Here is a 14,016-nt window from a genome sequence, read left to right as displayed (position 1 = left end):
TGCCACATCAATTGTTTCCAGTAGAATTTTACTATTTTACATTTTACTATTAAGGCAGTTAAGATTTCCAAAACTGGTCAGTAGTCCACCAACTCAAACTGCTAACCTATATCTTTTATAACCATCTGATTAGTAAGCATTTCTGCATTGAAGAGTTTCCACAGTTGGTGGCATCACGCACAGCCAAGTCAGTAAAAGACACTGCAGTTGCCCAAACACAACTGAGGACAGCAAAAACTTTTGTGGAGATGCTCAAAGAAGAGGCAATCAGACCAGACATTTTAGAGAGGGACTCTTTTCTCAGGTGACAAGCAATAGGATGTGAGGAAATTGTCTCAATTGGCAGCAGGGGAGATCTAGATGGGACGTTAAGAAGAATTTCTTCACAGACAGGGAGGTAAAGAATTAGAACAGGCTGCCCAGAGAAGTGGTAGAGTTCCCATCCCTGCAGGTATTTAAGAGGCATGTAAATACAGCACCAAGGGACATGGTTTAGTGATGGGACTCGTTAGGTCAGCTTGATGGTTGGACTTCACGATCTTTAAGGTCTTTTCCAACCTCAGTGATTTTATAAAACCACGTGAGAATTTGTTTACACTGTCTTCTAGCTAGTTTAAATTAACAAATGTAATAAATCAACAGTGAGATCCAGATGCCTGTGGAGATCTCACCAGTATCTTGCAGAGTCTGTGTTCCAGATCTCAGTACAGTCAATCATATTATATACACGTTACTGCAAGGACAACCTGTTTCTGCCTCTGTTCAGAACTCAAGCTCACTTTTCACAGTGTGACAAGAATCCAAATGAAAAATAGTTCTTTGCTGTAAGATACAAGCACTTAAAGTAGGACTGTATATCCTGGAAAATACAATGAGCTAAGCCTTGCTAATTTTACATAATCAAATCTCCAATAAAGCAAATAAGACAGAAAAAAGAAATGTGATGTATGGATAATTTTAAAATCATAAATGCTTAAACGTGATGATTATTTCTCAACTGTCATGTGGAGCAGTATGAAAAGAAAGAATGGAAAGTGACTCAGAATGAGTGTGTTTTCCTCAAAGCTGTCCTATCTCATGAATTAGTCAGTCTCCTTATATGCATTAGAAGAAACACCAGTCTGCATCCTGTCATTTATTTACATCATAAACAGATGGCATATATTACAACCTGCAACAAAAAATGTAAATTTGGTTCTTGAACATTAAAATTGAGGTGGCTGTTGAAAAATCTAGGATTTTTGGTATGTGAAATTGAAAGTGCCGTCACCATCAAACAGACCACAAACTTTTCACTCTTGTAAGAACCTTTTTCTTCTGTTCCTCTGTGCAAATGGAAAGGGGCTGCTGATGCTGCATAGCACTATGATTTCATTCAGTTCTTTGCATTGAAATCAGCCCACCATTTATGTGCTCTTCTTTTCCATTACAAGACATAGAGAATAATTAAAACTTCTCTGTAGGATTCATAAAATTCATCTGACAACTTAGCCTCACAGATTTTTCTGTAGTCCAAACTGTGTGTAAGGCACGCTCTTGGGAGAGTACAATATACAGGTGACTGCTGAAAGGAAATAAAATGTCAAAAACAATTTTGCGCTTTCTGAAAAAGTTCAAACAACATTAACTGAAGTATTTTTACCTGCCATGGTTGTTAGCCATGCTAAGCAGTCCCAGACAGGTCCCCTGTCACCCAGAGAGGATTGGACCCAAGTTGCACCCCAACGCATTTCCCTCCAGCTCTGCTAACCATGATCTTTGAAGAAACTACTGGACATAGAGACAAGAAGCACTTATTCTTTTCGTTTCTGTGCCCTAACCCTCTGGTTGTGCTGGCATCCTTGTTCCCATCCTGAGCCCCTGTCATTAACATTGTCTCCATTACCACTCATTTCCTCACTGGCTTTGCACATAGCACTCTTCCTCACTGTACCAGTGAATTAAGAGTCACTTCAGTGATTTCTTATTTTTCTTTCAATTTGGTGACTGTACTCCATACCACATCATCTGCATGGGCAATTCTGATCACAGCAATCTTTGTTTTGTAGGCTGCTCACAATAACCAAGCCTTGATTAGCCTTTAGATGTTACCTATTTTTTGCTCTACTTTACGATCCACTTCTGGACTATTTTCACTTACAGTAACCTCTTGCACTGAGCAGAAGCTTTCTATATATACAAATATTCTGTCTCTCAACCTCTGCTGTATAAAGCATTTTGAGTAGCCTGATGTGGTTTAACTCTTATTGACAGACTCCATAGAATCCAATTTACAGAGCTGGTTTCTATGCCCTTAAAGTAAAGGTGAATAAACAGATTTAAAGGGCATCATATCTCTCCCTCTGCATTTGAATGGGATTGGTAATATATTTCACTGAGGTTTTCGTGTTGCTGTATAGAGCAGCATCTAATCAGGTGACCTTTTCCAGTCTAATTTTGTGTCTTCTCAATATGCACTGTATCGTGAGCTTTGAATTCTTTTCCACGTGTTATTCCTTTTTTTCTGTGTAAGTAGACACCTTGTTATTGCTAAGAATATATTTGAGTAATACACGTCCCTTAGGTTTTCACACATGACAGAATGTACAACATAAACACAATTCCCTTGCTATACCTTAAGGAAAAATGAACTGAATCGGTCACTTATTGATATCTGATTTCCTTGTCTAAAAACCAAAGAATGGCCCTCACTAGAGGTAACAGAAGCATAAGAGTTCAACGAAATGACGCCCACTAAACATTAAAACTATGGAAAAAGTGAATTTTTACAAGAGAAACTGTTGAGACAGAAGTGTGCTCCAGAAGCTATTATGATAAATAACATGTTTTTAAAAAACACCTCAAAACAAACAAAAAACCCAACCCTACAGCATTACTATTTAGGGAACCTTCTCCAACAAGCATTTATGAATGATTTACAAAAACCATCGCCACTCTGAGTTCATTTCATTGCTTGGCTGTACATGTGAACAGCATGAATTAGATGCATTTAACTGACTTATCAGTAGCAACACCACGTCCATACTAAATGTAAAGCCAAGCCTTTTCAGTTCACATAATTGCTAATAACCCAAGCCATATGTTCCAACAAAGTCTTTGCTCCCTCCCATGCAGTTCACATATTTCCTTCTTTATGGTCCCGCAGTGAAGTTAATACTGACTTTGTGACATGAGAGTCATTACCAAGGCAACAGACGGGAATCAAACAGCGTTATGATTTCACTATAGGCAAAAGGAAGAGATGAAGCCAAAAGCAGAAAAAAAATGGGAAAAAAATATATTAAAAACAAAACCTTCAATAACGACAAAAGAAATGCTAGAAAATATAATTGTGTGTACATTTCTTCTTCAAATAAGTACTTGGTTTTCAAATCGTCTCCATAGTGAAAATCCTTTAAATACTGTTTCATAACCTAGAGAACCATAGGAACAGATTTTTATCATCTATCATTTTAAAAAAATTACATTAAGGCAAAACAACAACGAAAAGCAGCATTAGCAGGATTGTTCGTTGTTCTTCAAGATTTTAATAACAGCTTCTCAAAATTCTGGCTAGCTTCCCTCTGAAGACTACATTAATTTTTATGAAAAGACGGTGAGGTGGAGGGGGCGAAGTGTTCTTGTGCACAGAGTCCCTGTTGAAACTACATTTTATTAAAAAGAAAACATTCTTCTAGATAATAACCCAAGGCAGTAGTCAAAAGGGAATGGGAATAAGGAGAAGATTTCCCACTGTAGCTCACTGAGTTAAAGGTTCAGCTTTGGAAGAGAAATAAACAGGTGTAAAGCATCAGAGGTATCAGCCAAAAATATAATTTCAAGATCTACGAAGTGGAAAAAAAAATGCAGTGTTTCAAAGAAGATTGAGAATCTACATTTAAGTGCCCATTGTAGGACCTCACATCAGCACCCTAAACCTGCTTCCTCTGCATTCTTTGTTATTTGTTTTTAAACCTAAGAAAAAATATAATGCAAATAAACATCAGTCTCAAGATTAAGTGCTTGGTAGTCTAATATTTATTTATATTTCAGTTTGTTTAGGTTTCTTTTTGCTTTTACAATAGATATGTTGGTTAAGAGAATTATTGGGAGAGATAGGGGATATAGAAATTTAACTTAAGGAAAATGCTCTTTGATCTGACCCTTGTTTTCTGTAGTATGTATACTAATTCAAACACCAGAAAACTAAACCTCATCTCTAATATAACAATAGAGAATGTACCAGTTTGAGCAATTAGAAAGGATGAGCTTCCTGCTTGCTTAAGAGACATTTTCAGCCGAACATCTCCAAGCACTAAACCATGCTCTGATAATCACTCCAGATTTTACTTCCCTTAATTTCACCCCATTACTCCCATTACACAATACTTTGAACTATTTGCCCGATCTTTCTGATACTCATCCCTTCAAAAGTTTTATACCTGAATTACTCATCCTTTGATCTCCAATATTTCATCCCCCAAAAGACTTGGCTAGTTAAATTGACAAAACAAGCAGCATCTTCCATAAGACGAACTCTGTACAGCTTTAATCTATCTAACAACTCCATCATGATTCATCGGTCTGTTTTGCATCTTTTTTTTTTTCTTTTCTTCAAATGCCTTAGAGCTGCAATTTTTCTTTTCTATTTCAAAAGGACTGAAAAAACAAAAAGCACAAGAACTGGAATGAGCAGAGAGAACCTTCTGGTGAGAGGCAGCCTTGCAGCTCTGTGTACTGCACTGCCCAAATAACCCAAGCCTCAGGTTTTTGCTTGCTGGCTTCACAGTGAATTTCAAATCTATACTTACAAACTGACTCAGACCATTTTCTGACCATCACACAAGGTCAGCACAACAGGAGAAGGAAGATTTGCTTTCTGTTCAATGTTATCTTTAATTTGAAACCGAGCATAGGGTGGTTTTAGTGTGCTTCACAGGTGTCTTTTTTTTTAAATAGTCTCTCACTGGTATCCTGAACAAACTCTCAGTTATTTCAGCTGATAAATTACAGTCTTTGGAGATAACACACGAAACCCTTAAGCTGCTGAGATGTATGCACAGTTGTACACACACAGCATGGGGTGCTGCTGGCCATCTGCAACAAGCACTCAAAAATACCCAAGAAAAGTATTTTACTATTTTACTAAACAGGCACAGAAAATGATACATACATTTCAGCAACATCACGACAAACTATAAATGATCAAGTTTACTGAAGTGCCTTTTTTTCGGAAAAGGTCCTTTCTTCCATCCCATTCTTGGAAGCCAAGCCCTCCTCTAGGTACTGAAAACGCATCCACATTCCAGACTTAAGGGAGGAGGCATCATATACTCTTCACCCCATCTCAGCATCCTCTCCCTAAGGCAAACAGTTACTTTTATTCTCAGGCTTGCTGCAATTTTCCTTAGCTGGCTAACTTGCTATTTGTTTGCTTACTTTTTAATTCTCGGGTACAGCAATTGGCATCTTGTCATCAACACATCCATGGTTCAGGCACTGCCTATCAGGTTGCCATGGATGACATGATCAATGATGATGACAACCCCATGATGAGGTACAAGAGAAACTTCAGGACAGGAGATGGCAAAAGGGTGGGGGCTCCTTCTTGGCCTAGACCCAGGGGAGGGCCATGGGGAAGAGCTGCCTTGGCACACACGGCCTTTCCCAGCAGTTGTAAGCTGTGCCTACGACTCCTGTAAAAACACTGTCATCAAATACTGCCTACAATTTCTGCTACCTGTTCCCACTTCTAAGTATCTTAATGTGTTCCCATTTGTGAGCATCTTAACTGCTGGCTTTTAAACTCTTCCTGTCCAATTAGCAAATTTAAGACCCCAAATATCAGGCGGCACCTCCATTTCTGAAACAATGTGTCCTCCTTGGTCACATCCAAAGCCACAGCTTTTCTCGTCAGGCTGCAGAATAATGTTCCAGATTTAAGATGAGATTTCCACAGACCTAGTAACTTTCCAATTCAGATCTGCAAATTTACTAAGAGGAAAAAATACTACTGCACTAAAAAATAATAATGTATGTTCCAGGGCTTGGAAAACATGTAGCACTGTAGAGTCTTCATGCAATAATCCAGTGTCTGATAAAGACAAATAGGTGACTATCAGGTGTTTGGAGCTCCTTTTTTTTTTTTTTTTTTTAATATTTTTTTTGAAGTTTTTGAATGTTTCTGTTATTTATAAGGAAATAATCTCAGCTGTGACAATAGTACATTGTCTATGGATAGCAAGAAAGGCTTTTTAAGTATATTAATAGTAAAAGGAGGAAAATGTGGATCTGCTGCTGAAAGAAGTGGATGCCCTGGTAACAGGGGACACTGAGAAGGTGGAGCTACTGACTATCTTCTTTGCTTCAGTCTTTACTGCTAACACTGCTCCTTGAGAATCCCAGACCCTGGAGGTAATAGAGAGAATCTAGGGAATGGAAGACTTCCCCTTGGATCTGATCAGAGAGCATCTAGCCAAAATCAATGCACACAGATCCACAGGCCCCAATGAGATGCACCCACATGAGCTGAGGGAGCTGGCAGAGCTCTGAACAGTTCATCTTTGAAAGAACTATGTGCAGTTATATATAAAGCACCTTTCAACATGAAGAAAGGATAATATGGTAAAATGAAGGTCACTCCTTGAACAAAAGCAACACGTTATTGCAAGTATTTATTAAAACTCAATAAAATATTTAAAGGATTATTAACTGAAAAGCAAGCAGGCCTGTAACACACAGGCTTTCTTTTGGTAAGGCCCCTTCTCTAAGGCCCAAGGGGAAGATGCAAAATTTAAAATATGAGATATGAATGAGACATTTTCTCCACAGATAATACTGAAGGGCAAAAACCTAAGCAAGTAGCAGCTTAATGCTTTAGAGCATTAACAATTAAGTCTGCCAACTGCCAAAACTTCTCAAAAGTGTCTTGACAACATTACAAAGGATGTATTTTAAAAACATTAATGTAAGTGCCCCTCACTTCAGTCAGATTTAAAGCACTGTTGGATCTCAAGAGTATTCAAAAACAACTGAGTACAGAAGTTACTGGTCATGCAAAAAAGAAGGTGACATGGCAATATGCTTGGAAATTATTGTCACTCAGTTTAAATCTAAATGGAGACCATACTAAAAGATACTTCATTCTTTAATACATGCCATTCAACTTGCATGTAATCTTAACATTGTGTAAGCTTCTGGGATTTTACTTTTTGTTTTAAAATGCACAACCAAAAAGAACTTAATACAACCTAAAATCAAAGCTACAAATCACAAGAAAAGTCACAGAATTGCCAAGGTTGGAAAAGACCTATAAGATCATCCAGTCCAATCATCCACCTATCACCATTATCTGCCACTAAACCATGTCCCTCAGTATAAAATGTGACCTGTAGTTACATTTTTCCAGTACAACCTGTGTTTACAGATATCAACAACTGGTTTCCAATATGCAAACCAACAGTCAGTGGTCCAGCAAAGTCTCATTTCAATGACCAGTTTACTAATTTTAAATCTGGCATAAATCATAAATAAATTCATTTTTAAATTCTGAAACCCTCTATGGCTGCTGAAGCCAAAGGAGAAAAGGTTGCTACTTGTATTGTAGTTTACAAAATCCTGAATAAATAACATTTAATGAGACACTTTTTACCGATCTTCAACCCAAATACCAAGGGTTTATCAGCAGCCACTGTTCTGTGCTACCTACTCTATATTTTATTTAAAATTAAAAAAAAAAAAAAAAGCAAAAAAAAAAAGCATAAGAACTGGAATTCAAAGCAGAGTTTCTCTATCTTGACTTTCCCAATCCCTGAGGGTTAAATCACAGGTTGCTCCCCCAGGGCAGCTGTCCTTCTGAGGACAGGTGAATACTGCCTGATGCTCAGCAGCTGACAGGAGCCAAAGTTTACAGCTCCTCACAGGTCGGAGCCCTGTAATTGCTGCACAATAGACCCAGCTATTAAACCTGTCAGGAAATACTCTCTGATTCTATTAAACTCCTCTCCAGCATCCATTACACTTCAGAAATATCCTGGCCTCTTTCCAGCCTCGTTCCTTTCCTCTTTCTTTCTCTCATTTACATTCAGCATGGTGTTCATTCATTTCTCACATTAATTGCTTTTAACATTCTTAACTTATCTTCAAACCTTTAATTTCCAGTTGTTATACAACTTCCTCTTGTCTTCTTTTGTCTTGTCCTTTCTTTTTTACAGCTTTTCCTTGTCTCTCATTGCTTTGAGTTTTTTTCCTTCCCCATGTATTAATTTCTTCCACTTCCTATTTCTTGCCAGCTGGAAAAAGTTGCCTGTTTTTATCATCTCTTTTTTTTTCTTTTCTTTTGTTCACTTGCACAGATTAAAAACCCAAAACTGGTAAAGCTCAAAAGCATCTGTGGACCAAACCCAGACATTAATATATATTTAACATGTGGATTCACTTAACTTTTAGGAGATGCATGGATTTCTTAACATTAAAAGGACATTTTGTTAAGTAGGAAAAACAGATCATGTATGCAAGCAAAAATAGGAGCCTAAATGTTAACAAAAATGCTGAAGGCCTTAAGTGCTCCTTGTTGATACATTACACCATGTTTGTGCTACAGAAAGCTTTTCCAGCACAATGTGAAAAGATAATGGCCAATGACTAAATTAACATCACATTAAGGTTATTGTTTCAGCTGCAGAACGCAGTACTTTGTCTGCCTTTTATGAAGTCCACTTTTCTTAAAGTTCTGCAAGAACAGAGGTATAATCAAGATGTTACAGCTATCTCATACCTCAGACGTATGGTCTTCTTTGGGGCACAGGCAGTCTGTGAGAAGACACATCAGCCAGTCCCAAAAATGCCAGTACAGGTGACAGTACCTTCAAGAAATTCTGACAAGACAATACTGAGCTGCCTCCAATTACGGCTAAATTACTGCTTAGTATTCAAGGGAACTCAGTATTGTTCCGAAAGCTTTCTTGTCCATGACAGTTTTTTTCTTTTGAGTGCAGTAAAGCTGCATAGTGTCAGGAATGTTTTCAGAAGTCAGTCTTGCTAAGATTTGACAATATAGCTAAAACACTGACTGAAGTCTTTGCTTCTATCTCCTCTACTGAAGTTTTTCACCAGATAATCTGAAATAGCCAAATCCTTCAAGCCTCGTCTTCCCCCTGCCCCCACCCACATCCTCCCCCCTCCCCCCCAAAATATTTTCTGCCTTTTTATTGTTATTACTATTATTATTAAAAGAAGGAACCGATGGGAAAATTGAGCTTACAGTTTTGCCATTAAATGGTCCTCTCCTCCCATATTTTAAGAACAGTCACTGTGGGCTTGAACATACCTGCATAGCCCTGTTTCAGCACACTTCTGGGACACCTTATTATCAGATAGCTAACTTGCAGCACTCAGTATTTTGGAATACCATTTCTTCCCGGGGCCTTTCTCAATACCTTGTCAGACAGATCTGTTAAACGAGGTTTGGAAGAATGAGCTTCTGTTTTCAAGAAGAGAAAATATCAGGATGACAAGAAACTGGAAAGCTAAACTATTTCAGATCTGCTTGCAGAAGTGTTAGAAATGGTTGCCTAAAATTGCCTGACTTAATCTTTTACAGGCAAAAGCTTTGACAAAAAGGAAACATTTTTTCTACTTCAGGCACCACCTCCAGCAGTGGTATCTAGTTCTTAAGGGGGGGGAAAAAAAAAAGAAAAAGGAACGAAAGTAATAGGTCACTGAGCTTTATTCTGTTAATGACTAAATTTATCATGCTAGCGTTTGTTCCCATAAGAGTCACACGCTCCTTAGCCTATTTTTACTCTCTGTGTCTTTTCTAGATTCACCCCCTCAATGCAGAGGTTGCTCTGCATGCTGTTCTCACCATTTCAATAACATCTTGTCCAGGACTACAGTTCCTGGTTCCCCAAAGTTGGATGACATATGCACATACATGGCTGACACAATATGAAACTACACCAGCTTACTGCACAGCGGTGTGGCAAGAGCACAGTCTTCAAGAATTCTTACCAATGTTCTTTGAGTTCTTGTTTCACCATTCCCAAGAGAAATCCAACTACATATGGACTTTGTTACCCTCCTTGGATTCACAACCGATGAATATTTTCTAGTTAAAAACTCAATAAGGGATTTCTGAACCCTTGAACGCTGAAGAGTTGACAACTGTTGTTGTCTCTGTGTTTTGGGGTTTGTTTCTTGCTTTTTAGGATCTCTCCTGCTCCTGGGGACACTTGATGATGATTTTTAGACCTCTGAAAAACTCCTCTACACAATTTCCTACCTCTAACACCCGTACTTTTTAATTACTGTTTAACTACTTTCTTCCTTATACTTTCATTTAATTTTCCTGCTTTGTACTTTTTATCACTAAGACTCATTTATTTACTAGCTTTAAAGATCCACACAAACTCACTCCTCTGAGAATTCCTTTCTAAAATACAAGATTTAACAAATCCCTTTGCATCAGAAGAAATGGAAAGTCCCAAGTTAAAAAATTAGAAGAAGCTGGGGCCCATCATGCGTGCCACCAGGTTCAGTGCTCACAGTGCAGAAGTGTGCTGTGGGAATATTTACAGAGAAAGGGGCAAAGTACAGGCTGCTCAGAGCTCTACAAGGGAAAGGCAACAGCAAAACAGGATGGTAAGACCCTTCTGCAGCATACAAGGAGGACATTCAGCAGCACCAGTAAGTTACAGTAAACAACAACCATCAAAACATTTTTTTACAAGCAATGGGTTTTGGTAACTGAGTTTGCCAAAACAGTGAAACCCTACAACCTCCATTTTCCTGCTGCTACAAAACAGAAATCCCAGAATGACAGAACCAAATCTTAGGGAGAGAAACGTACTCTTTAGAAAATTAATACAATCTGACAGTTCCACAAGGTACCATTTAATTACTGCATTAAAAAGCAATCATCAGACTCTATGCAAGCAAACCATTAATAGACAGATGCTTACTTGTTTTTGAAAAATATCCTTTATAGGAGAATGTTTATCTTGCATACTTGATAAATAAAAACTTTCTTATACAAGATTGTTAAAAAATACTAGATATTGCAAGTGGTTTACAAGTCAGGCATTTAACAACAGTGCCTTCACGTGTTTATTATAGGCATTTTCTTGTTTTAAAGTCAGGATTCAGAAATGTTTTATTGCAGTTCTGTCCACCTACACATCCAAAAGCAAATTAGGTCAATTCTAAACTATTTGCAAAACCTCCTACAGATGAAGTAGCTTGAGATTTTAAAACATGTAAAGGTTGAAATAAGCAGAGTCAACCTAGCAGAGTCACAAACCTTGTAAACTGTCAGGTTTTGGAACTGGCCTAGGAATACATCCCCAAAGCAGCAAGAAACAACATGCAAAAAAGACTGCCCTTGGCCAAAGGCTGCATCCATATAAACTATACTAATAGTTACATAATGTTTATTGTATCATTGCTTTTAGATCATTTAGATTGCTTCTAAATTTATTTCTACTTTTGGAATCCATAACATCTAACATCCCATGGCAATGAGGTCCATCCTGTAACTATGTGTTGTATGAAAAGAATGTTTCCTTGTGTTTATTTTACTGTTAGGTAAGAACCAGAAGTCAACAAAACTGATATAAGAATTAATTACTAACCACAACCTTCCCAATTTTTGCACAGCATTAATAATTTTATATGTGTATTTCTTTTATATGTGTATATGTGCATTTCTTCTCAACTTATTTCTTTTCCCAGTTGCAGAGTTCTGACTACCGTGTTCAAATACAGGTATCAATCTCCCCATACACAACCTGGTTTATCCATATTTAAAAAAAAAACAATATCTACAGCTGTTTGAACTATTACAGACTGATCATGAATATCATTGTTGTTTATATTCTGAATTATATTCTGCTTCAAGATCTTGAGACAATTCTCCCCAGCAAGCGTTGCTGCAAAGTATTATAAAATTAACACTTGTGCCACTTCCCTTGTCATTTTGTGTTATTTTCCCACAACAGTTCATTTTCACAGATTTGGGATATTAACCTTCTGAATAGTGTATAAGTACAAGCTGGTTTTTTGCTGTTTAACCTCCTTCATAAAGTTAAAAATGTCAAACAGCAAAGATCTCCAAGTAGATTCCTGTAGGATTCTACACAGGACTTCCCTCCACTGTGACATTTTCTTCTTATTCTTTGTTTCTTATCTGAAAAGTTATTAACCCAGGAGGATTATTTTCTTAGTTTTGTGACCATGTGGCTTCTTGAAGAAACTGGCTGCCACGGATGAGTGTGGTTGGATCGTATGGCACAGTCCTCACATGCCCACCAACTCTCCTACCCATCAGACTTCCATCTATAGAATGCATCCAACAATCACATTCTTCATTATCTTACCTTCCCTGTGTATATGTTTTTCACATTCATAAACACATCTCCTCCTTTGATTCCGTGACAGTTTTAATTTTGGTATGGTGAGAAATAAAACTTCCTGGACTGGAGCTTCAGACAGAGAAAGTTACGTTTCCAAATTCTGTTATTGTGCATTTGAAATAGTCCAGACCTATGGAGCGCACCCTGATTAAATCTAGACAATTCATTATTCATTTTAATCTGCTTTTTCTAACTCTACAGTTTGCAACAGAACACGTGAGGCATCTTAAGTAAGCTCTAGTGTGGGAATTTTCATATTTCCTCCATAATCAACACAGACACAACAAGGGTCTTTAAGATTTATCTCCTGCTACTGTTCTCATGCCCTGACCCATACTGGACTGTTATGCTGCTTCGTCTGCTGTGCCTGAAGATTTCTTCAGAGCTCCTTCTGTGCCTTCTGATTTTTACAGATAACTTAGCAGTTGTGCATTCTCTTCTTTCTCACCCTGGGTTACAATTTCCACTTTATAATGTCACTCTTTATAAAGACTATTTCGGACTTCCCTTCTTCACAGCTTAGCAGTACTATTTGTTTTTGGTTTTTTTTTCCCCTTATAATAGAGGGTAGATATTTAATATTTAATACGGAGGCTCTCAGTACACTAAAAGCTTTATTATTTAAGCTCTTCCTTTTAACTATTTCTTAACCAGCTTCCTCATTCAGACGTAATCTCTCCATAAAATGTTACTGCAATGTATTTTAGAATTCCTCTTACGTAACAGAGAAATCATGATTGTTATGGCTACTCTTGAAGGGAAGCTCAGCTGTAATTTCATCTTAAAGTAGGTCTTGTGCAATGTACATTTATCATAAGCTACTCCTCACGTGGGCTGACAGTTTAGCAGGAAACACAATATATTCTTTTTCATCTCTGCATCTGCTGAGTCTTTGTACACGTAATAGAACATATGATAAGGCAAATGTTTCTTCCCTTAGCATCTTACCTTCTGTAGCACTTCACAGTAATTTTCCATTCTGTTTGCACGGTCAACAGTCTCATACTCACAGCATTTTGATTTATTTACACACAAATGCAAGTCATAAGAGTACCTTCTTATCTATGCTTGCATAGCTTGGACTGTAAACCCCAGCATATACTAATGTCTCTCTCAGAGTAGTTTGCAATGTCATGTCTATATAAACATTTACCCTTATACTAACGTCTTGCATCACTTTGCTGAGATGCCAAATATATCAATATACAGATTTAGAACCAGCATTCCAGCTCTCACACTCAATTTCTCATATTTCAGATTTTCTCCAGAAGGCCATCTACAACTGGTCCAATTTTTCTCCCTTTTTTTTCCTTATCTTTTTTTTTTTTTTAATATATTTTTAAAAGAGAAGCAAGCAGCAGATACATACATGACGGTGTTAATCCCTGACAGTTGTTGAAACATCTGCAGACCACAACCCACAATTAAGGCTCTTCGAGTTGGAGGGTATGTTAGCATTCTGCAGATCACAGGTCCAGCTTAAAAATAAAAAATAAAAAAACAAGAATACGTAATAGTTCTTAAGTGATCTCCACAAAACAATGTTCCCAGGCGCAACAGGTCTTGCACCTTAGTTTCACACAAGCTTGGCCTATTTCAATTATTTTTGAACCACTTGATCAGTTCA

At 37.6% G+C, this 14,016-nt stretch overlaps 1 protein-coding gene across 1 annotated transcript in view; it reads right to left on the bottom strand.

Annotated features, from left to right (window-relative positions):
- The window catches only part of SLC2A13 (solute carrier family 2 member 13), a 138,363-nt gene that overhangs the window by 62,067 nt on the left and 62,280 nt on the right, over positions 1-14,016 (bottom strand). Inside the window, exon 4 of the mRNA XM_048933994.1 lies at positions 13,759-13,867. Coding sequence (XP_048789951.1) covers positions 13,759-13,867 — 109 coding nt within the window. The remainder of the gene's footprint in view (positions 1-13,758; positions 13,868-14,016) is intronic.

The sequence above is a fragment of the Lagopus muta genome, chromosome 1 (assembly GCF_023343835.1).
Source record: "Lagopus muta isolate bLagMut1 chromosome 1, bLagMut1 primary, whole genome shotgun sequence".
NCBI lineage: Eukaryota > Metazoa > Chordata > Aves > Galliformes > Phasianidae > Lagopus > Lagopus muta.
This window is presented reverse-complemented; position numbering and strand designations above follow the sequence as displayed.